Source organism: Puma concolor, chromosome E3 (assembly GCF_028749965.1).
Source record: "Puma concolor isolate L17-30 chromosome E3, mPumCon1.1.hap2, whole genome shotgun sequence".
Lineage (NCBI taxonomy): Eukaryota > Metazoa > Chordata > Mammalia > Carnivora > Felidae > Puma > Puma concolor.
Window position 1 is genome coordinate 36,629,775 of NC_141682.1, and position 25,517 is coordinate 36,655,291.

A 25,517-nucleotide genomic window follows, 5' to 3' on the forward strand; every position below is an offset into this window, starting at 1 on the left:
GTTCCTGGGGAATATAAATAAATGAAACAGAATCAGTCAAATAATTTAAACACCACAGTTGCCTCTTTTTTTTTTTTTTGGTCTGAATAAATAAGTTCTTTGTGGCAAAAGGGTTATGTCATTGTCACTTGGTCATTCACAGTAAACTCAGGTATTGAGGTATCCCCAACTGATGTTTGTTTTTATGAATTGTCTCAGGAACAAATCCGGGAGAGTTTAGGAAGAAAGCCTGGATGTCATGGCTGAGGCAAGGAAAGCAAATGATGAAGTAATTTTCCTTAGATATTAGATGACAAGTGCAACATGAAACTTCATTCCAGAAGAATATATTTCAGTGAAGGCTCAGTGGCCCCTGATGACAGTGTGTGCATTTATGAAACAGAACCATAAAGCCTCCAAAATAAGATCATTGTGTTTTAATTATTTTCTTATGTAATTGGTGATCTGCAATGACAAAGACTCCTAAAATATGTTTATTTCTAAATAATAAAAAAATAAAATGTTTCTAATGAAGGGGTTATTTATCACAGATGTTTCCTGATTCATCCATTTGACCAACGGGCTCTTAGAGTACACATGAGCCCTTTGATCATCAAAATTAAATAGAGATACAACCTATAGCTACAGTTTAATAGCAGATAGGAAATACAGTGGCGATGTATGGATACGAGAGGTATAGATTGCATCAGTAAGCGGTCTGTAGAGACTAAAGTGAACTATTTCACACCCTTCATCAGCCAATTGTCCGAACTACTACATAAAAGCAACGACAGGAGACTTCTATACAAACTGTCATGGCAGCACCAGGTAGGAGAGATGACCTAAAGGTATGGCTCTCCCATCCTGACCGTGAGCATTAGGCAGGGTGGGAGGTGTGTCTAGAAAAACCGATTCTCAATCAGACAGGCAAAAATAATTGTCTGCTTGTATTCTACTTTGGGCATTTAGTGAAACTCAGAAAAAAATACATGCACACACACACACACACCCCCCATGTTCTGATGCTGTGTCACGGCATCACCTTATCAACACTTTCGGTGAAAGCCTTACCCACCCTTTCTGGAGGGGGGTATATCCCAAAGCACATTGTAAAACCCACCTCCATCTATCTTCATACGGAACCATGATGCTGCTCTAGTCACTTCTAAATATTTGTTATGGCTGCCAAACTCCCCATCAGGCTTCCTCTTTCCAGGGCGGAAATGTTTTCCCTCTTAGAAGACACTGATGACACTTGCGTTTCTCCCATGTACTTGTCCTGTTCATGGCAAGAATAACTTCTCGCTCAAACTCACCATCTTCCATTCTAAGTGTGCCTAAAGAGAGCAAGCCCACTGAACAACCTAGCAGGATGAAATATCAATTTGTTTAAAGAAGAATGATGTATAAAGAAACAGTGAGAATACTGAGTATCTATAGCACTCTACTTGTTAAGTAATGCTGTTCAAATTGATTAACAAATAACGTGAAAGAAGTGAATATAGGAGGCAAAGGATCAACTCATATTAATAATTTGATTAAATTCAACTGTGGCTTAGCATCTGTAGAAATGGCCATTAGGATATTCTTCTGGTGGGTATCTGGTGTAAAATACACACACGCACACACACACACAGTCATTCACGGCAAAGGTACAGAAATGATAGAAGCAGATGAATCACATAATATGTTACCAATAGGCTCGTGGGAAATGTTTCCTGGCACAATTCACTTAATGAGAAATGGAACAAAACAATATTTAAAAGGATAAGCCAATTTTTTCCTAAGATATTCAAACAACAGAAAGAAAAGGCTGTTCTCAAAAAGACTTCCAACAGAAAATATGCCTTAGAAACATTTTCTGGAGGCAACCAACTTGATCACAGATTACCCAAATGCTCAAAACAGAATACTGACATTTTATGAACACATATATTCCTACAACACAGATTGGAAATGAGGGTCTTTGGAGAGGGAGGCCCCTCTGAATACTTGTAAGGGAAGTTTTGTCAGCTACAGCCACACACAGTTCACAAATGGTACTCCTGAAGGGAGTCAATCGAAAACCAGGTAAAATGACTACAACCATGGTTAACTCTTCACAGAGCAGGACCGTGATCCTGGGAAGGGAAGACGATTCCACCTGTGTGACAAAATCCTTCGAACCCTACCAGTTGTTCACAGAGACAGCCTCTGCCCCAAGACAGGGAGCTGCACTCGTCACCCCTCCTCCCCAAACGTGATGCGGAGCCTGGTTCCCAACCCCAGCAACCAACTTAAGCAGCAGACCTACTAGTAAAGAGGAAAAGAGAGGCAGAGAGGGGCTGAGGGAAACACCCAGAGAAAGACAGGGAGAAACACAATGAAAGATTCTGGTGTACATACACTGAATGGAAAATAAAACAAACACAGAGCCCCTCTACAAGACCATTACGGGGGAGTGGAGGAGGGGGAAAAAAGCGCCTTTACACATGCCAACAAAGACAGCATCCTAAATCACTGGCTTCAACACAGCATGGCCAGGGAGTTTGGAGGCAGATTCCAGGGCGGACACGCTCCAGAAACCCAAAGGCTCAGATCCCAAGCAGACTGAATAAAGCACAACCCAGACAAACTTAAGAAAACAAACAAAAAAAGAAATACTGAGCACACACCCCTACATACATGTTTTTTCCCTCCCTGTTACAAAACAGCTCAACGAAAACTCCAGGCATGGGAGTGCCTACACAAAGGTCCAAACACTTGGCCTCCAAGGGGTCCCAGACTCACGACACCACCACCGGACGCAGACACAAGAGAGATACAAGTAAAGAAAATGCAGTTTCCAATTTTAAACTCCGGGCACCCAGGCTCGGAACCAGGCAAAGTATTCAGAGAGGTGCAGACAGAGCGGGACGCGGGGCGGCTGGGCTCCGCAGAGAAGAGAGGGGCGCGGATCCACCCCTCCTGTCCGAGAGCACAAGTCCCCTCCTCAACCCCCTCCAGGGTCCAAAGCGCAGCCCAGCGATGCGGGCACCCAGTCCGCTGAGCCCGAGCCGGGGAGGCAGCCACCGAGGGAAGACCGCGCCTTACCTGCTGTAAGTACATAAAAGTCAAGGCACACGAGAGCTGGGGACACATGCCCACGTTGGGGAGCGCCACGCAGGTGGCCCCCGTCAGAGGATGCTGCATCGTGTCTCTCTGACGCCCGCCGAGCAGGAGTGGGGACGCTCGCATGCAATCACGCGGCTCTTTGCCTGGTCGCTACAATTTTTTTTCCTCCTTTTTAATTTTGCTGATTATCTAAGTCAAACCCCGGTGGCCGTCCCTCCTCTTCTCTCTCTCTTTCTCTCTCTCCCTCCCCCCCCCCCCCCCCCCCCCCCCGCCGCACCCCGCGCGCGCCCGTCCCTCCTCACTGGCTTCCTTCCCTTCGGGTTTGCTAGATCCTGGCGTTGTTCACCCGCCTGAACTAAGACACTCCAGAGGGCCAGGAAACTATTTTGTTGCCTTCGTGGTGGTACCCTTTTCCCGGTTTGTTGGGCCTGCTTTCTGATGCCCCGCAAAGTGGACGATGCCCCCACCCCACGCCCCCCACCCCCCGTGGAGATGACAAGACAAGCAAAGGCAACTTGTAGGGAAGGGGGAAGGGGGTGGATGTCCTCCTGTAGATGCTGGGGGGGTGGGGTGGGGGGAGAGAGCTAAGGGCGAGAGAGAGGGAGGGGAGAAAGGAGAGAGAGAAAGAGAGAGAGAGAGAGGGAGAGAGAGATTTTGACTCACACTGAGGCTCACTCCGTTGGTGCTGATGCTGTGTGCCTCCTCATTTGTCAAATGGGTCCAGGGGCAGGGTTGGTTTTTTTTTTTTCCCCTCCCCTCTGCTTTCTCTCTCTCTCTCTCTTTCTCTCTCAAACGACTCACCAAAATTCAAATTGTGTCTGCTAAAAATCTCTGCGGGGCGGGTGAGGAAGCGAGAGAGCGCCCCACATCGCCAGCATCCGGGGTGAGGGGGACAATTAATGCGATTGCCCAGCTGGGACCCAGACTCTTAGATTTTGGTGGCGGTTTGTTTGCCCGACTCGTTGGCAAATAAACACAGAGAAATGGGATCCCTCCCCCCCCCACTCCCCGCCCTTCGTAAGAGTGCTGAGAAGACCCCAGGGGCTGGGGGCACAGTGAGCTGGGGGCTGCGGCGCCAGAGGCAGGGCGGATTCTGGGGGCCCCCCACCCCCGGCTGCGCGGCGAGGCGGCGATGCGCCCCCAGGGTTTGGGGCGCAGCTTTCGCTCTGCGCCTCGCCTCGGCTGTGCAGGCAGCGAGCGGCCAGCACTGGAACCGGCTGGAGCCGCTGAATGGGGAAACCGCCCTGGCTGGGGTGTTAAGTCCAGCCTGTTGGACCGCGCCAGCCCCGGCTGAAAGCGAGGGGGCTTCTCCAGCCCGGAATCCTTGCTCTCCTCAAATTATACATGCACAGGGTGGGGAAGTCCGTGTCTGATAAGCCATTACTCTGTGGGTTGCAGCGGGCAAATTACAATGGTTTATTTTATTTTATTTTTTTCTTGCCTGGCCAGCCCTCCTTGGCCAAATTAGCATTCTGCTCTTGCAGAGGGGTCTCCCCCTTCCCTGTATTTTATGAAGTAATAATTATTCATTAGTAGATTTCGTTAGTCTTTATGCAATAAAATAGGATGTGATCTGCAAATCAAAAGAAAATATTAAGACTCTAACGCATCGTTGGTCCCCACAGAAAAAAAAAAAAGCACATTCTTGATTCTTGGCAGCAGTAAAACCACCATCAGGAATAGTAGCCATATTTTTTGAAATAGATTTTGACCCAGTGATTGGATTTTCTTTTATTTTTCAGGGCAAGAGGCTGTCCGAACATCATCTTTTTTGATTCTTGGGTTCCCTGCGAGAAAGCTGCCTGGGGGCTTACGAGGGTCCTGCAGGACGCAGCACATCCTGAGAGTGACGAGAGGACCCCGCGAAGGAACATCTCCGGCAGGACCAGGGGATGGCCTCAGGGGGATGTTCTCACTGACCCCTCCCAGAGGCTCATGGAGACCCTTCAGCCAAAGGACAGCTTCTGAACTGAGCCATCAGCTTGAAAGGCACAACTTTGCAGGCTAATCAAATTGCTTTCTGAAGGAAAGAAAATTAATTATTCCACGGTTCCATTTTTTGTTGTTCTGTTTTGAAATGCCATCCATAACTATAAAGTCTTTGCTATGCCAACATCAGGCCCGGACCAGGCTTTTTTCCTTCTACTCACTTTGCAAAACCGGTCCTTCTAACACCATGGGACTGACACATTCCATCAATTTAGAAGGGGCACCCTAGCAAGTTTAACCTGAAGCAGAAGTTAAGACGGGGGGGGGGGGGGGGGGGGGGGACTAGGAGGGTGTGGGCTGGTGTTTTACACTGCTGGGGTGGGGCAGTGTTTAGTTTGAAAAATCCTTGCTGTTGTCTCACAAATCACATTCATTGGACAAAATCTGATTTACAAATAAACTGCTTTGCTCTTTTCTTTCTTTCTTTCTTTTACTTTCTGCCTGTTTTTTAATTATTTATTTTTATTGTGCAATTCACAGAATTAAGGGGAAAGCCACTCTACAAAACATACCCTTGTATATAAATGAATATAAATAAAAGGTCAAAGATTCTGCCTTTTGGCTCCCCATTCTCCTTCCCATGCTTTTCTGTTTGTTGTACTGACAGGAGTTCACCGTGCCTTCCTTCATTTTTTTTTTCTTGCTGGCATTCGAAAAGCTTACAAATGCCCCAAGAAGAAGACAGAATTTTCCCTTCAGCTCATTTTCATAAGAAACACGATAAATAATACATGGCACTTTAATAAGACCTTATCTGAATGGTTTAATGAAAAACAAATACATTATGTAAAGAACCAATAACTGCTCTCAGCTGCACTGAGCCAACACTGGTTTTCTGGTCCGTTTTCTCTCCAAAGTGGAAAACCCTCAGCGGCGACTGGATTCCTACAGACCTGTTTTGCAACAATGGCTCAGACTTGCCCTTAAACCTGGGTCTTCCCAGTCAGGCATCTTGGAAGTCTGCAAAAGGAAACCATGGAATCCAGAGCTTCTAAATTCATCTCAAAATTATCTGGAGCCATTCTTTAGACATCCATGTCCAAGCGTGCCTGCTCAAGTGCATGCGAACACCATGGCACGTAGAAATAGGCATGTCCCCCACCCCCAGTGTGGAAGCCACATAAAGGATCATGCAGGAAAGATTTTACAGCTAATATCAGTGCACGTTAATCAGGAACAGAGCATCAGATGACCCTAAATCAAAAGGTAATGCCGTATCTGCAAATACTGCTCACTTGATGACAAAATTCTGCCAGCCTTTCAAGCAGCATCTGGGGAGGGTGAATTTGAATTCCATCTCAAAAGAGACTGGGAAAGAGCCACATCAATGCCACTAGCCCCAAATGATTCTTCAGCATCAATAAATGGGAGAAGTGGGGAAGGAAAATACTCTTCTGTCTCTACAAAATATCCTGGGCACTCAGTATCACTTGGGTGTATATAGTGCATGCACGTTCAAGGGTCACCCTCCTGCCTTTCAGCCACAAGGACCCTTAACTGAATGGTCACACATACCCTGTAGGAAGTAGAGAGCGCCAGAAAACCAGCAATCAGCTAAAAATTCCTTAGAGGCAACTGCTCAAGTTTTCATTTGACTCACACAACAGTGTTGGTAACTTTTTCCTTCCCTCAAATTTACCAGCTACTTAAAAGAATAAAATAAATCACTTCCATTTTCCTTTTTCTCTTTCATAATTCCTTATTATAACTTCCTAAGGCTGTCAAAAGAGCAGGCATTTCCCTAAAGTGGGATATTCTACGGGGGTTTCCATGTCCCAGAGCAAGAAAAACTCCAGTTAGACAGAGAGCAGGACTTGTTCTTTTTTTTTTTTTTTTTTTAACATTTCTTCATTTTTCAGAGACAGAGAGAGACAGAGCACACACAGCGAAGGGGCAGAGAGAGAGGGAGACACAGAATCTGAAGCAGGCTCCAGGCTCTGATCTGTCAGCGCAGAGCCTGATGCAGGGCTCGAAGTTACAAAGTGCAAGATCATGACCTGAGCTGAAGGTGGATACTTAAACGAATGAGCCACCCAGGCACTCCAGGACTTCTTGATCTTAAATATAATTACTTGTGCTGGGGTTAGCTCTCTGACAATGTCCAGGAGTGGCTCAGAAGTATTTTTCTCTCACTTCCAAATTTTGGTATGGGCAGCTCCCTAGTCCAACATTCAGTAATATGAGAAAGTATCTTCAGAAGACCTTATCTCTGCCACAAGCACTTTGAGTCACCTACTTGTTCAAATACTTGGAGGACACTTAGTGGTTGACTGCTGTCCACGCTGTATTCTAGGCAGTTTTTTCATCTGTAAAATGGGGCTAATAATGTCTCCCTTGTGAAATTGAAACGGGTCTCAGAATTTTTTTTCCTACCTAATTCATGGACTATTACAATACAACTTTAAAAACAGTGGAGACACTGCATGAAATTAACAACTTAAAAATTGTTTGCCAAGTTAGTACATACGCGCACACAAAGACACATGCGCGCGCGCGCACACACACACACACACACACACACACACACACACACACCATCTGTCATCATCATCATTTCATAAAGGAAAGGGCATTTTATACCAAAAAGTAAGAAGGACATAATCTCAAAATAAAGGACAGCCCTTCAAATTGATTAAATTTCAGTCTATTAAAATTTTCACTAAATTGCCCTTAATTTTCTCATTTAGCTGCAGTCTGTTGAAAATGTCATTATGGAATCAGATGAATCTGTGGATCAGCATTTGGGAACCACCGAGATAATGAATGTAAAGTGCTTCTTAGCACGAGCTCTGGCACACCAAGAATCAACAATACGTGGGAACCGTTGTGGGGATGCTTGAAAACAACAAACAGTCATACTCATTAGGGCCGAATAACACCCTCCTCACCCCAACAGCCTCACTGCAGCAAAACAAACCAAACACTTTGCTCAATTCTGAGTTCCCTGAGCCAGGGAGCCGCACGCCTTTCACAAGGGGAGGAACCTGATAAAGGTCAGACGGGTTGAATTTGTGGGATCCTCAGAGTTTATTTGCTTTCCTCAATGACATAGTGGTTAGGCCCTGTTCATTCCAGGCCACCTGAAATACGATCGCTATGAGGGAGTATTTGGGAACTCTTTCTGGCTCATATGAGGGCATGCAGTATACTGTACGGGGGGGAATACATCCTCCCGAGTCTCACTGCCTAGGCGTTCAGTCCTGGCTCTGTCTCATGCTTCCATGGCTGCTGTTAAATATCTCTGGAGTTACAAGCTCTTAAAACCTCAATTTCATTCTAACAGGGAATGATAATAATTTTGCCTTCCTAATTAAGTTGTTAAAAGATAAAATAATGTAAAACACATGAGTCCTGAGATCGGTGCCTATCACCTAGCAACTACTCAGTACACACTAGTAACTATTATCATTGCATTACTTTTATTCTCAGTCTCTGAGTAGTTGATGACACAGACATTCCTCCTCCTCCTCCTCCTCCTCCTCCTCCTCTTCTTCTTCTTCTTCTTCTTCTTCTTCTTCTTCTTCTCCTTCTCCTTCTCCTTCTCCTTCCCCTCCTTCTCCTTCTTCTTATTTTGTTTAAAATTACTCTACTTATTTATTACCCTACTTATTTTGTTTAAAATTGACAAGACCAACAAAGTCAATCCATTTATAAAACAACTGATTCCAAATGCATTTTTTGGAGAATTCTTTCAAATGCTACAGCACTTATGTGAAAATGTGTAGACATTACCCTTCTGCCACCCAGGTCTTCTGAGTAGAACCGTTTATTTAACCTTGCAGATGCATCAAAGGAACACAAACTTTCATATTAGTCTTGGTCAACGAAATTCTTCGACAGCTAGATCTCATAAAATGTCATGTCTTTCACTACTTTTTGAGGACTGACTAGGGTAACACATGCAAAGACGCTATTTCTGGCCAATATGGTTACTCTATTGTTTTCTGAGCTTCCCTCAACCCTGGAAAGTAGGTTTTTATTTCCCGACTTTACACAAGAAGAAATTGAGGCTGCACGAATATATGTACACTTGGACCTACTAGTAAGGGATGCAGGCAGTGTTTCGATCAGGGCTGCTGAACAGAGAAGGAGGAATATATTATTTCCATCATCACGCTATCAAGCAGTAGAGACACTTCTTAAAGAATCATCATTGTCATCATCAACATTTTATTCATCATTGTTTGCAACATCTAAACCTAACGAGCACTACTCTGAAGGATTAGTCTGTGTCTATACAGCTGTGAGATTTCCTCTTTCAGGAACCTATCAGTCACTCTGGCCACCAAACTTCAGAGTATGGAATCTCCCTAGCTTTCTAGTCCCTACTTGTAACTGAAGGGGTAAGTCCCACCCCATCCACAGTCTACCTTAAGCTCTTCTAAATAAATAAATAAAATTAAAAAAACAAATACAACTTTTTAAAAGAAGAAAAGGAAACACTCTCATTTGTCAATGCCTTTCCATCACCTCCTCTGACAAAAGTTGCAAGCAATACAGGCAATGTTCTATCAGAGCATTCAAATGATACCCCTCAGGAGAGACCCCAGACACAGCAGACAGAACCCCAAATGTAAAAATACCAAAGCAAACAAACAACCTAAGTTCCCATAGGAGCCTTCCTGAAATAATAGGTTCCAGGAGGTGATGCTGAGGGAGAGTGCAGTGTTTGGCACTTGAGAGGGTGGGAGTCTGTTTCCAGTGTATAGGACAGAATGTAAGAGCGTGGGACAAGGGACAGTAGGCGGAAAAGACAAAAACAGCTAAGTGGTGATTTCTCCTAATGAACAAGTGGGTGGGGAGGTCTACTTTGGGAAGCCTCCACACCCCACCCACTCTCTGTGTTGTGACTTTCTGGATGGAACTCGAACAAATCAGAAGGCAAACAAACCTTGCAGAAGGTTCTATTTTTCCTCTGTAATAAGCTTGGCTACGAGGTTCTTTGACCCCATAAATGCTCAGAAATATTTATCTTTATGCAACATGAGTCACCTTAAGCATCTCCTACTAGAAGTGACTTCACCTCTAACATCTCAAGTTCTGGAAAAATCCCTTCTGACCTTAACACGTCCAAGGTCCTGTCTTGGCACACAGGCAAGAGCAACCACAGGGATTCTCAGTCCCTGGCGTTATCACTGCACCTTCAAAGGCAGCTAATAGTTGGTGGTGAGCTAGGAAGGATGTCAGGACTCAGAACAAAATTGGGTCAGTCTGAAAAAATCGAACGTACAAAACAAATGGATCAGATACTCAGCAGAAAACCATCCTGGTTCTCAAGATCTCACCTCACCAAACATACAATCTGAAAACCCAAGTCTTAGTCCCCAAACTCCAATTACCATTTATGTGCACCTCATACTCTTACAACCTCACCTGACCTGCTAGCTCAGGGTTTTCTACTCCCTGTCTCCAGACTCCATTGCAAGAACCCACATATAAAGCTCAGCCCCTCATCATGTTCTGCAACACATCCACTCATAAAAGGCATGTCTGAGTTTAGTAGACAGAGACTGTGGAAGTGTAAGGAAGACTCAATGGGAGAAGAGATTCTCATCTTAGAAGTACAATTCTAGGAAGATTGGTGTGTATCATATCCTTGCAAAGGTCACTGAGCTATTCTACCACCGTTGACTTTGGTTCAACTCTCCTGGTTCTAGACTTTCTCTGTCATTCTCCTTTTTCCTCTTCATCTTCCCAGAGGGGACTAGAGAGATAATTCTCATTCCTACTTCTTTGTCCCACATTTCCTGCTCCTTGAAGGGATTCCCCTCCTAACCCAAGTTTGTATCATGCCATTTCCCAAAACAAGACAGTACTTTCCAGATGAAAAAAGAAGAGCATTTCTTTCACCTGATTTCAGATAGAATAATTTGACGCTCTTTGAGCACAGTGACACATAGGAGAAAAACTATATGTTTCTCTGGCTGGACCTTCTTCCGTGCTTCTGTGACAGAATTGTCATGTGCTCCATAAACACAAGATCTTGTCTGGTGTCATCTTGTGCTTTGTTAGCTCTCTTAACTCATGTACCTCAATTGTCATCACCTTGCATGACCCACATCATGTCACAGCTCTGCTACTCTTCACACACCTGTGAAGGATTTGTAGCAATCAGACTCCATGCAATCCTAGTCTCTGTGGTTCTGACCTCTCCTCACTGGCTACCCATCAGGAATGATCACGTACCTTAAAGAGCCCCTGCATGTGTCATTATGAAGGTCCTATCCTCGCTGCTGTTTTAACATCCCCCTTAAACAAAATATGTGCACAAGCTTCTCTTCCTCTGTGGCCTTGCCTGTTTGTTAATGGAAGCACCTCCCTTCTATTCAGTTAACCTTGAAACATCAACATTTGCCCTTCATACCTCCCTTTGTTGCTCTGAATAGTCAATTGATTCCCAAACCACATCATTTTTAACTCTCTCAGCTCCAGCTATGAGGCCTCTCTTGATTTTCCATTGCTGCCGTCCCAGTGCCTCACATTATTCTCTTTAGCCTAGATTTAAAAAAAAAAAAAAAAAAAAAAAAAAAAAAAAAGCAATTCTTCCCTAATTGGTTCCCTTGCTCCCAGTCTCGATTCTTCCCAACTCACACTCTACATGACTCCATGGGGGAATTTTAAATAGACAAAACCAAACACATCAATCTTCTGCTCAAAAGACATCACTGACCCCTCCCATTGCTGAGGTCATGATATTAAATGCTTTACAGTGTTACTGTAGCTCCTATCATGCTACATAACTAGCACTTTCTTTAATGTGCCTCCCTTTTTCCAGATTCTGGTCACCTCATACCTAGTCTTGTAATTGCTTATGCCCAGTGCATGTTAATACATGGGCAAATATATGTTCTTTGGCTGAGACTGTTTTAATGATATGAGTGTACAAATCTAGGAATACCCAGGGTGTAATTAAATAATCCCACAATGAAACATGCATCTTTGCACGTTTTGCAATGTCGAGATACAGAAGAGGATGGCAGTACGTGTGTGTGTTTCCCTTCATCCTCCTAGGGGCAGTGCCGGCTATATACTGATAGCACTGTGCTACCCATGAGGATCCTGGTGAACTCAGAGGGGATAGGTCAGCTTCCTCTTACAAATGGGTCAGCCAGTGTCGACAGGGAGTTTCCCATCTACTTGCTGTCTACCTCCTGCCACCCCATCCTTTGCACACTGACATGCATACATCCCATGAGAACTTTATTTTTCCGACTAAATGTTGCATCCATATCCTCTTAGAACACCACCTGGCTTAATGTAGTGGGTGTTTATTAAATATTGGTCGAATAAATGAAAAAATTTAAAAATGGCAGTACTAAACTTTTCTACTTCCATGGTCCTAAGGTCCATCTCATTCTCACTAAATGATTCATTCATTCACTGCCTCAATATCTATGTCTTGAACGTATCTGTTATACCCAGCATAGTGCCACTGACCCAGCAGACACAATGATCAGGATACATAAAGCAAGAGACAAAATTCATATTCCAGATTAACTTGATAGTTTTAGGTCATCTGGTTTAGAAAATTACCTTTTACAACTCTGTATTAGCATGTGATACAGCATTTCCTCAACATTATGCAACAAATGAAAATACTGAAGTGAATTGGGTTATCAGGCTAATTGAAAACAGTATTAGTTATCCATACTCCCAACTTCAAATATTGGTGTTCATCAAAGTAGCCTCATTTTTCTCACTGACTGGCTTTATAATAAATGTTTCACATGTGCATTTATAAAATTCATCTCTACTGTGCCCCTTCCATCAGTATTATAAATGGAGTTTCAAGTAAATTTCTTTGTATAAGGGTTACTACTGGTATAAATGTGCTTATGTGTTTGAGAACCATTGGTTGCCTTGGAACACTGTGAGGCTGAGATCGTACATTTTTCTTCCCGCAGGAAAAAAAAAAAGAATTAAAAGGGCATGTTCTGGGGCCAAAGAGTTTAATCTAACCATATATTGCCTTTTTTATAGTGAAGTGGACGTAAAAAGACGTGGAGGCAGATTGCCAGTTTCCAATCTTGAATCTGTTTTGTAACAGCTGGCTGACTTTGGCCAATTACTTAAATTTCCTGGGCCATGGGGTCCTCATTTATAAGTGGAAAAAACATTTTTTTCCTTAATTTGAGAAACACATAGGATACACATAGGGTAATATATGTACACTGCTCACTACAACCCCTGGCACCTAGTAAGGGCACTAGAGGACCTAGTTTCATAACTGCATGGTGCCGATGGTGGTGGAGATGGTGGTGATGGTGATGATGTTGATGAGGATGATGGACATGGTGTTGGTATGAATGACAGTGATGTGGCTGTTGGTTGGAAACACACAAGTAAGGCAATATAAATTGGCCTCTGAGGGAAAGACAGCTCCATTCTCTCTACTGGAAAGCAAGGGAGCCATTCTTTTCTTCTCTTGCAGCAGAGCCCACTGCTAGCTCACGATCCTGCCCTTCTTTCTTAACTGTAGTGTTTCCAGCTAAGGAACCTTGCCTCTTCCTGCTTTCCCTCCTTACAACTGGGCCACAGACATCTCTAAGGAGAGGATGTCTCTTGTATGGCAAGCAGGAGCCGACACCACTATTCCTTTATGTTAATATTTTATGAACTCTTTAGTGAAAACACCAAACGACAGGGTGCTGATACTTCCTCTAATATCGCTTAGATTCTCAGCAGGCTTCCACCCTCCCTTTCCCAACTCCTGCCTCTCACCAGCCAAACCACTCCAATATTTTTCCCTCAGAGACAATGTCATATCAAGATCCACATAATTCCAAGAAATGTCATAAAAACTAATAGCAAGGCTGAGAATCATGGGGCATTTACTGCGTGCTAGGTGTTAGGCTAAGTATTTTACTTTCTTTATCACATTTCATCTACCCAGAAATCCAATAAGAAGGTAATTTAACCCCTCCCATTTTACAGATGAGGAAACTGAGGGTAGGAAAAGATAGGTGACATTTGAATCCATACGCTCAATGCCTAGCTCAGGTCAGTATGATTTCCTTGCCTTTACCCTACTTTATTGCATCATGCACTTCTGAAAGTGAGTTTTAAGGCAGAAGGACTGACAATTTAGCAATTGATGTAAGAATTCTGTCAGAGTTGGCTCTTTCTCCAAAAATTAAATCAGATTACAAATTCACAAACTAAGGTTCAGGTTCTCCCAGACCCCTGAGGGCATCTTAAACCAGCACAGGTACTCCTGTTGCCATGGAAACCTGGGCCAGGGTAGAAAAAGCTCAGGCCTTGACCGAATGCCTGAAGGAGGTCTAGGTGACTTTCCCCTTTTTTCCACAGGGCTTGTATACAATGGATCTCAGTCAGCAAAAACTCTGAGATTTGCTTTGGAGTTCTGGTCAAACAACCATACCAACAACTAGTCTGTTGCCTGTTTCATTTGGACTACATTCACTGATTTTGGAAACACAGCTAGGGAAGAATAGAAGGGCATATAAAAAATAGGGGGATGGGTGGAGTAAGATAGAAGCCCACATTTATATGGTATGACCCCATGTATGTAAAGTCAATCTATAGCTATAATTTATAATCTCCACTTCTAAGTTTATCATCTTCTAATCTGAAGTTATGTATCTACCTAGATACTTATAGGCTTCCATGAAACACCCAAATGTTAATAGTAGTGTTGAGACTAATGGCGACTTTTATTATTTTTTTTTATTGCTAACTGCATTAACCAAATTTTCTGTAATGCACTTGGGGTACACTGATGATAAGGTATAAGGTTTTTCCTCCTCCCCTTCCTTCTCCTCCCCCTCCTCCTCCTCTCCCTCCTCATCCTCCTCCTCTTCCTCCTTCTTCCTTTAAGTGTCCCAAGGCAGAATAAAAACCACCTCTTCCACATCACAGACCAGGTCAGAGCCTTAGCATGGTGAGAATGGGGGCACAGTCTGCCAGAAATGAGCTTTGACCTCCTCACTATTCTAGTCCTTTAGAGACATTGTGATGGGGAGTCCAGAAAGAAGCAGAGAGCGCCCCTGCATAGCTCTTGAGCCTTGCCACCCTCCATGTTAGCCTAATTATAGTCACCAAAGAAGTTTCTTTCTCGTCTCTCCAGGTCCTGTGTGACAGCTCATCATTCCAGTGGCATTTTTGTCGGGAAAACCTCATTTCTATTTTTATTATGAGGACTGCTTGTCTTTACTAGCTCTTTGTACATAGATCAAGACATTATGAAGACCTGCACTTTCCTCAGGCAAATGAGAATTACTAATTTTCTCTCTCTATTAAGTACTGTGCTATCTCCATCAGCTTTAGCAATATTTATTTCACATGCCCACCATGAGAATCCAGGGACAGGGTTAACCTGTTCAGTGCCACACATCTCACACTATAAAGGCTGCTATCATTTATGGACTGTGCTCACTGTCAACAGAAAAAGTAGTCATGTAGCTTCACTCTTAACCTATGGAGACAGGATCTTGTTTAGTGTACAATGTCCAAATTCTCATCCTGCTATTTTTGAGCATTTTTACAAGATGAGCTTTTCTTTAAGGGAATGAAGTGAAGACAGAACTCAGATTCCTGAAATCCACAAAAAAATTGCGTGATGATCAAGGTAGAAAGGCATGAAAGTTGGGTCATGTGACCCTTAGCCAAAGTCGTATCTGATAATGGTGATGGTGATAAACATTTACCTAACAGCAGAAGTTTCTCCATGCTGAGCATTCCAAAAATGATTTACATACATTATTTTACTTAATCCCCATGCCAAAATCTGTATTCATGCATTCCCTCATTCATTCCTTACTTAATTCATATATAAATATTTATAGAGTGGTAAATTATGTTCTAAGGATTGTATAATTCTCCCAGTATACAGTGATTAGACACACAAACAAGCAAAGAGACAAACAAACAAACAAAACTCAGTCTATTTACACTGAAGGAACTAAAAGTCTACTGCTGGAGACAGATTTTAAAAATCAATCAGTTCCTTATAAAACTAACATCACAACAATTTTACTCTTGGGCATTTATCCCAAAGAAATGGAAATTCAGGTTTACACCAGTATCTGTACTGCAGTTTTATTTATAATAGCTAAAAATAGTAATCATTCCAGATGCCCTTCAACAGGGGTAAATAGTTACACTGTGGGACATCCATAATGTGGAATATTACTCAGCAATTAAAAGGAAGTATCGATACACAATAGCTTAGATGAACCTTCAGAGAATAACGCTCAGTAGAAAAGTCAGCCCCCAAAGGTTATGCACAATATGGTTCCAATTTTGAACTAAGTTTTAAGATTAGTATTTGCCAGGTGTTAGGAATTGGAGGAGGTAGACCTGGTTATCAAAGGACTGGGGAAGAATCCTTTAGGGATGGAACTGTCCTGGATCTTGACTGTGGTTGGGGACCCAGAAATCTACGCATGTGATAGAAATGCATGGATCTAAATATACCACCCCTGCTGAACACACACACACACACACACACACACACACACACACACACACCCCACATTAATGCAAGTATAACTGGGCAAATCTCCATAAGATCAGTGGATTATATCAATACAAATACTCTGGTTGCGATACTGTATTACAACTTCTTCCATTGCTACCGCCGGGGAAAACTACACAAAAGGTACATGGAATCTCTCTATATTATTTCTTACAACTGTGTGTGACTCTGCAACGATCTCAATAAAAATTTCCATTAAAAAACAAATTACACAGTTGATTCTCTAAGACTAGTTGTGGTAAATGCTATAAAGGAAAAGAACAAGATTTCACAAATTTAAAAAAGGAAACTATATATAGCCGGGGGCTGGATTTAGATTAAGGGCGAGGGAAGACTTTTCTGAACAGGTGGCATTTCATTGGGCAACTGAAGGATGAGGAGTTGGTGAGGAGAAAGGTGGGTGGCAAAGTGTTCCAGGAAAGGAAACAGTGTGGCAGAGATGTAGAGAAGGACATGCATGCTCAGGGAATAGAAACACAAGCACCATGGAAAGGAAGAGTCCAGTGTAAGGAGGCAGGAACCCAGGATGAGGACCAAAAGTGAGTGACTGTCTTAATCCTGTGCAGAACTTACTATTCCACATGTCTTTTGTTGCAGAAAAGTGACGCTTAGACCATCATCAGGTCACTAAGCTAAGAAGTATCCCCCTTAGGACTGAACATCAAAGCAATAACTGTGTCCACTATCTCCCCTAGAAAAATCTTTAAACATATGCTTGCTGTTTGACCCGGCAACGCCACTCCTGGGTATTTAGCCAAGAGAACTAAAAATGTGTATTCACAAAAATACCTGTACACAAGTGTTTATTGCAACGTTTTCAAAATCAGCAAAAACTGGAAAAAACCCACAGATCCTTCAGCTGTTGAATAAACAAATCATGGAGCATCCACAATAGAATGCTACTCAGCAATAAAAGGCAAGAATGGACTATTGATAGACACAACCGCACGGGCGAATCTCAAATTCATTATACCGAGAGGAAGAAGTCAAACTCAAAGGCTATCTACTTACGATGCCATTTATAGGACATTCTGGAAAAGGCAAAACTAGAGGGACAGAAAAGAGACTGGTGATTTCCGGGGGCTGAGGCTGGGGACTGACTACAAATAGACCCAAGGGAGCGTTTTTGGAATGATAAACATGTTTGATATCTTGATGGTGGTGGTTGTTACATCACTGGATGCTTTTGTTGACACTTGAAGAACTATATGCTAAGAAGCAAGTTTCACTGCATGTAAATTATACCTTGAGAAGCTTGACTTTGATAAAATGACTGTATGGGATGAGCACATATATATTAAAGCCTGAGAAGACCCCTTTTCACTTCTGGGAAGCTTTGGGCAACAGTATTAGTCTTATTTTCAGAAGATGCAGTGAAGGAAAACTGAATGAGTATACAGGTTCTGTGGAGTGTGAGGCAAGGATGACCCACTCTTACTATTCTCAAAATCCATAGATGGACTCTGTTCTGGAAGGCAGAATACCTACTTATTTTGCCAGGTTGGGGAAGTAACCTAAGTCCTCTGAAACACGGGAATTTGCTCATTTTACAAGGAAGGCAAGACTGAGTGGCACAGAACAGCTAAATAAAGTCAAGGTACACGTTGTGTTTTTCCTCATCTTTGCAGAGGACCAAAACTGTATGCTCTGGGGTCATAGAAGTCACACTCAAGACTTGGATTCCAAAGTCAGTTCTGATCCACAGCAGAAACATCCTGCTCCAAATGGAGGTCCAGCCATGGAGGGAACCAAACACCCTCACAACATCCTGAGGGCCAGCAAATATACCAACATCTGCTAATATGGCCCAGTTCGCTGCCATGGATCTGTTCTTACCAGGCCCATGGGTTTCTCAACGCTCTTACCCTGTGGGGGTCATAACAAGCTGAATGATCAGTTTCCCTTTCAGCTTTTGTGAGCCTTTGGAGGCTAGTTCTGAAACAGGGATAGAAGGCTTGGCCATTTCTGGAAGTTGCCTCTCGTTGTGAGGTTTCACTTTCGAGAAAGATGAACTGAGCCATCTCTGGGGGGAGAGCTGGTTCACGTCAGGCAATATTAGCATGAGCTGGCATCTTACATCATGCCTGGCCTGCTAGCGAAGCAAATGGGTCTGATTAAAGTCAGCCTGACTCTCACCCGACCTCTGGGCCAGACCACCCTTCTTTTCTTTCCCCATAACACTTCAATTTTATCTCCAGTACTGCCCTTATCATAGCATACGTTCATCACACCTTCCTCCATCTGGTTCCTGAGTGCCGGTTTACCCTAAAGATGGCAAGTGCCACAGGACAGGACTGGGCTTCTTGGCCACGACTACCTGAATACTTGGTTCAGGCCTGGGTATGACAAGAGTTCAGTAAATGCTTGCTGAATAGACGAATAATAGAAAGCCTGGTGTATGCACAGAGAAATGAATTCAAGAGCAAACCCCCAAAGAGACCACCTGGTGAAAAGTAGAAAATATCATTAACTGAAAACAAGACATTTTCGAGAGATCCGCATTTCAGCTTTACCAAACAGACACTGTAGCACTTCGCCCAAGTGACATGTTATATACAGAGAATATGCAGCATTTTTTCCTATTACAGTGAGGCTTACTCAGTAAGTCAGAGAGGTTAGACCTCAGCACGGGGTCCCCTATGGTCAAAGATCCATGTTTAAGAGAGAGAGACAGAGAGACACACAGAGAGAGAGAGAGAAATGGAAAGAAAATATACATTAAGAAAAAAAAGTCTCCAGAAGCCTTTGTCACATTTACAATCAGAAAAAGTAGTAGGACTTTTTATCAGTCTCTCATCAGTATTTATATTTTAAAATCCAGCTCCTAAGAGAACCATAACCAAATATTTTTTTAAAGAAATGAAACAACACATAATCAAACTTTAACTGTCTCCACTCTTTAGCCCTGGTCAGAATAATTCTCTTTCGATGAGATAAATTTAGTCTGAGAACAAGACAGCCTTGGCCCAGCTGCATAATTCACTGGCAGCTTTAATCTCCAGAATGAATATTAGTGTGCACTTCAGGTTTTATTGCATTTTTTTAAACAAATGATATTTTAAGTTCAAAGTGAATGTATTATGAGTTGGCAATTTGTAATATGTTTTCACTAAAAAGGAAATCAAAATAAAATTCCTTTAGACCTTCTGATGCGAAATGCAGACTTGAGAACAAACTGAATGTCGAGAATGTAGGGTAGGAAGGCAGAAAAACAGAACTCAACACAAAACAGATATAGTCAGTAGATAGTCGTGATCAACTTTTAATGCACTGTACAAGAATGGATGAACTTCCTTATAAGAATATGCTAATAATACAGAACAAAGCTGCACTGTGCAAAGGGATCTATTTGGTCAATCATCAAAATGGTTTGCCTTCAAAAGGTCCAGCAACCCGTGGTTTGTAAATGTCAAATACATATAGGAGTCTTTATGCAGATATTTTGGTCTTGGGCAACTTTCAGGTTCAGATATTTACAGTCACGACACAGGTTCAATGGAACATTGCTATGTAGCTGGTAGTACTTGAAAATTCAGTAAAAAAGTATCTGAATAGGCATAGGTTTGCATGTGGACGATTGGTTGAGTCAATATATCAAGTATCGCCACATCAACCATTTCCAACTTAAAATTATGTCTGTGGAATTTTCCTTAGGGTTTTAGAAACTAAGCAGAACTAAACACCAGTCTGATACATTAAGCTATCCCTTTAGCTATGTATGCAGTGAATTGCATGACAGGTTATGCTGACATTAATCTGTGCTGACCACCAATAAGGAACTGGCAAAGGATTCTTGCCTCTTGTCCTTGAAGTCTTCATCTGTCTAAATCTTGGTTTTTCTCTACCATTTTTTCCTCTTAATAGTTCATATCCTTGTTCCCCAAGCTGATGATCCTGTTATGAAATGGGAACATTTCTAGAAGGAACATAGCTGCAAATGATTCCCAAACTCTAAGAGGTGGCAATTTTTATTTTAACTGGCATATCAATTTCATCCTAACTAGTATTCGCATGTTCCGAGTCCTCAGTGGTGGACTCAGCTTCCTTGTGATTTGCTAATTAAATATCTTGACTATTCTTTGCCTGAAGAAGTCTCAAGAGTATGATCTTTGGATGAATTTCTGCTCTGGCAGACCCTTCTAAAGCTTCTTGGGCATTGAAGAAACCCTGCTGTTAAGATCAAGAACTAATGACCGTCCAGATTTAAACACTCATATTTATATTACCATTCAGATTATGTCGGTTACAAAGACCAGTAGTTACACTGACTGCTATAATAATCCTAACTATATGGTGTCCAGTGTACCTTCATCTATAAGGACAGCAACCTTTGGGTGGCTCAGAGGAGTTTTAACCATCCCACCCAGAGATGGGGTGGGAGATGGGGAAGGCTTCCAGGAAAGATTTCTAAGAGGAGGGGGCATCTGAGAAAAAAATCACATGGGATTTTCTCTGAGTAGCTATATTTGCATTGCAGTGAATATCATGATATTTTGCTCCTAATAATCCATCCTCATCTTTGTTAATAACCAACAGATACCATTCCTCCAGGATGAATAACATGAGAAAAAAAATCATTAAATAAAAGTCGGTTAATTGCATTTCTTAAGAAACCCAACTTTTTAATGTTTCTTCTGAGAGCAGAACAGCGGTATAGTCAAAGATCAATTATCTTTTTTTTTCTTTCTCCAAAAAAATATTGCAGAATACAACACTTGCTTTTCTTAAAGGGCTGCAGACACATTCCCATTTCTTTCCATAAGAATAACTTGAAAAGGATGCAAAGTTATACAATCTACAATTCACTGCACACAAGCTGCTTTTGATTCTATTGCCTCACAAACTAGATACTTTGCTGGGAAGCATAAAACTGTTTATCACTAAACATTTGAGATTCCACTCAGATAATTTACACATAATTAGACAGAAGCCCACACTTCCGAGCAGCCGTATTACCTCCTCTCTAACAGACTATTCTTAAGAACATTTTTGGTAGCATAATGAGTATTTTATGAGGATTTGTAATCAGTCTTAACGTAGGTGGGAACAAAGGTGAATTACTCCTCAACACGATCAAATCATTACATAACTCAGTACAGAATAATGATGAGCTGAGGTTGGCAGAGGTAACCTGCCCAGGTATTTGGAGGAATTGGGAAGTTCTGGTCTTTTCCACAGGCATAAAAGAAATTAAGTGATCCCTTAGGAAGAAGGAAAAAAAAAAAAAAAAAAAGAAATCAGCCAAGAAGAGCAGTCCCCTATCCTTTGCTCACCATCAGGGAAGAAGACAAAAAGACAAGAGTATAGAGGAGGGAAGAAAAGCTAATGGTATTTTCTATACATACAGCCTCTTTAGCCCTCACGGATGCCTAAGCTCTTTGGGGTCCACTCTTGTCTTTTCTAGACATCTTCTGTCCTAAGACATAAACAAATCCTTGGTAGGGAAAACCAAGCCAGCTGTCTCCAAACAGAATGACCATCACTCAAATAGAGAGTCATCGGGGAGGAGAGGAACATTAGGGGGCACGGGGAAAAGTGTCACCATTCCATGACACAAAGACCGCAGCCAGAAATAGCTCGGTCTCTGGATACTGCATCACTCTGAAGCTGCACTTCAGACTTGGCACTGTGCCTCCAAGGGGTATTTCAAACTTGCCACCTTGCGTGGTCCCTTTGAATCTACAAATCTGAGTTATCTGGTTTCCATTTATGGATAAAGAATCGTGTTTTGGTTGCTCTTTCTTGCCTTTTCAACCAGAAGGGGTCTGTATCATGCTTTTATGCATGTAACTGAAGAAGCTTATAATTTCAGCTGTATTCTGTTTATATCATGACACAAGTGCAGCTCTCCCCGCCACAGATTACTTAGAAGGGGAGCCCAGGGCTAAGCTTTAAGGCAATCCTTGGGGCTGCTGCTTATATTCTTGGCTCCTGGACACGTTGGACTAGATACTCTCTGAGGTCTCACCCAGCTCTAAACCAGCAACATGGAAAGCTACAACTACAAGATGATCCCTTTGACACTGCAGACCACAAAGTAGATTTGGATGCTGGTGGCATATACAATCAAGACAAAGTCTATTAATTTTGTAACTATGATCTTGGGAGACAGTGAACTGAGAACCCCAGCTGTGCTCCTCCCTTTGTGTGCTAAGCTCAACATTTATACAGGGTTCATCTCAACATTTCACCCAAAGTCAGCAGGCTTTCCAGAACAGGCTCTTCACTACAGAAAGCCAACAAATGAAAACAAAACCAATAATAATAATTTCCATATAATTATGGAATCAAATGTATGTATGCCAAAAACTTATGTACAAGAACATTTGTGCTATATTGACTTATGTTAATGCCTGGCAAATAGTAGTTCCCAGTAGACATCTGATAAATAAATGGATGATGAAGGATCACAAACAACATACAGTCTAAAATTGAGGAATGGTTGGGGCGTCTGGGTGGCTCAGTTAAGTGTCCGGCTTTGGCTCAGGTCATGATCTCACAGTCCATGAATTCAAGCCCAGTGTCGGGTTCTGTGCTGACAGCTCAGAGCCTGGAGCCTATTTTGCATTCTGTGTCTCCCTCTCTCTCTGCCCCTTGCCTGCTCACACTCTGTCTCTCTCTCTCTCAAAAATAAATAAACATAAAAAAATTTTTTAATTGAGGAATGGTTAGCTAAGGGTAATCTATTCATATATTTGAATATTATATAGCCATTTGAAATCAAGTTTTCAAGCAACATTTAATGACGTTCATGGGAAATAACCTTGGCACAATGCTATTTTGGAATGAGTTAATAATATATTGTACGAATTGAATTAAATGTTTCCTTTTTCCCTCCCTTCCTTCCTTCCTTCCTTCCTCCCTCCCTCCCTCCCTCTATCCATCCATCCTGCCAACCATCCATCCACTCATCCATCCCAGACATAAGCATAAGCACATTGAATAACAAAGACCGGGTGGCTCCAGAGTCCTACCTGCTCAACATTGCCTTCCCTGCCCCCACCACTCCTTCTGGACCATGCACTCAGATTCTTGAGCTTCCTGAAGCAGATCAAAAGTAAATGATCTCACCCAACCCTCTCTACCTGGCCTGTAAGGAAACCTAGTCCCAGAGAGAAGAACTGATTAGCCTAACATTAGTAGTAGAAATAAGTTCACAACCAAGAGGTCCCAAACTGTCAGGCATTCAACCTATGGATGAGTTTCCTAAGCTAACAGAGCAGTGTGTGTGTGTGTGTGTGTGTGTGTGTGTGTGTGTGTGTGCGCGCGCGCGCCCGCGCGCACATGCATGCCTGCACTTTGCATTACTTCCTTATTGTGTGTCCTTGGGTAAGGTAAACTTCTGAATTCCAGTTTCCCTAAACAGAAAATGGGGCTAAAATAGACCCTTTTTTATGAGCTTACTGTAAAGATTAAATGACTCAATACAAGTAGACACCTGGAACATAGTAAGCACTCAATAAGCATTCGCTAATTTTACATTATTTATTAATGCTGTTATTACTATCTGAATGATAGCATAAATCTCTTGGAGAGACAGAGGCACTATAAACAAATACTTCAGTTGGTTTCCTGGATTTCATAAAGCTAGTGGGAAATTCCACACTTGGGTTTTTTCTACTGCTTTGTGTCATTTCAAATATTTAAGTGCTGAGTTTTAGTTTGCGGACAGGACTATCCTTCAACCACTGTTCAGTAACATTCCTTGGGGATTTAATAAAAAGTATTATGGACTTAAGTAATACCACGGAAAAACAGAAACAATCGATGACATATTGAGAGAATTACATAATACACTTATGTACGGCAGATAATGAAATTATGCAGTAGCAGAGAGAGAGCGCGCACACAAATGCGGCATTGGGAAAATAAACGGTTTTATGAACAGCCCAATGAAATGGATGTGGTAAAGCCTTCTGAATTGTGTCCCCACTGATGGGGGATTTGGATGAGACTAGTTGAACATCTTCTGTCTCAAAATCATGCCCACCTTTCAGCAGAACCACACTTTACAATTTGAAAAGCAGTTTCTCTTATGTTTCCTCATTCATCCTCATAAAAGCCCTGAGAGGTAGGTGTCTCCTTTTCAATTTCTCAATTGAGGAAACCCAGGGAGAAAGATGTGAAACAGCCTACTCCAGGTCACCGAGCCTCAAGGAGACAGAACTGGGATGTGCACTTCAGTCTGGTGACCTGTTAGGCACCGAAGAAAACCCAAAATGGACCCATTCTTGTTTACAACGTATTAGAATAAAATGCTTACAGATTAGTAACCACAGAGCCATCGTCCAGAACATCAGTTCCACCCAAAGTCTGGATGGGGTTGGACCAAGTAATGCAAAGACATGGCAAAGAGTGGGGTTTCCATCAGTACAACAGCCTGGGGTCCCCCTGGTGAGGACAAGGGGGAGACAGAGGGAAGAAAGGGAGGGAGGTAAGCCAGAGTCATGTCTCCTGTGAGAGGAATACAGAGCAAGAGAACGCTCCTGGGAGGCCTCAAGGAGCATATGGGGAGATTACAAACCCCAAACATGGGGGACATGTAGGCTGGGGCCACAGCGCCACCCCCCCACCCCCACCCCCACCTCTCTGTTCACAAGAAGAGTGTGAAGACTTCAAGGGGGCTCAAGTAGAATGAGTGATCCAACAGGGGAGGCGGAGTTGTCCTGGGGGGCTGGTGCCCCGATGTCAGGCAGGTTTACACGCACAATGGATGAGGGAGAAGAGCTCCCAGGAGCAGCTCTGAGATTGTGCCTGAATGACTCTACCTAGACATTTCCAATAAGATCTTGGGAGATAGCCACCTGTGGCTATCTACTCTGGCTCTCTGGAAAGCTCTGGCAGCTTTCCCCCACCCTTATGAAACACTTTCTTTTAAGTCAGTGGTTCCCAACATCTAGCATGAAAGCCATGGGAGGCACATACATGGTCTTTGCTGGTAGCCATTTTATTGATTGAT

General features: G+C 42.7%; 1 protein-coding gene across 30 annotated transcripts in view; it reads right to left on the minus strand.

The window, feature by feature from the left end:
- RBFOX1 (RNA binding fox-1 homolog 1) overlaps positions 1-25,517 on the minus strand; it is a 2,073,113-nt gene that overhangs the window by 376,880 nt on the left and 1,670,716 nt on the right. For 2 of the 30 annotated variants that reach the window (XM_086691389.1, XM_086691398.1), the window contains exon 1: positions 3,052-3,265. The exons of 24 other annotated variants lie outside the window; for them this stretch is intronic. In XM_086691389.1, coding sequence (XP_086547515.1) covers positions 3,052-3,195 — 144 coding nt within the window. In that variant the 5' untranslated portion in view covers positions 3,196-3,265. Of the gene's footprint in view, positions 1-3,051; positions 3,266-25,517 lie in introns of those variants that run through there. 4 more of the 30 variants (XM_086691400.1, XM_086691401.1, XM_086691396.1 and 1 more) reach the window with 4 other exon arrangements.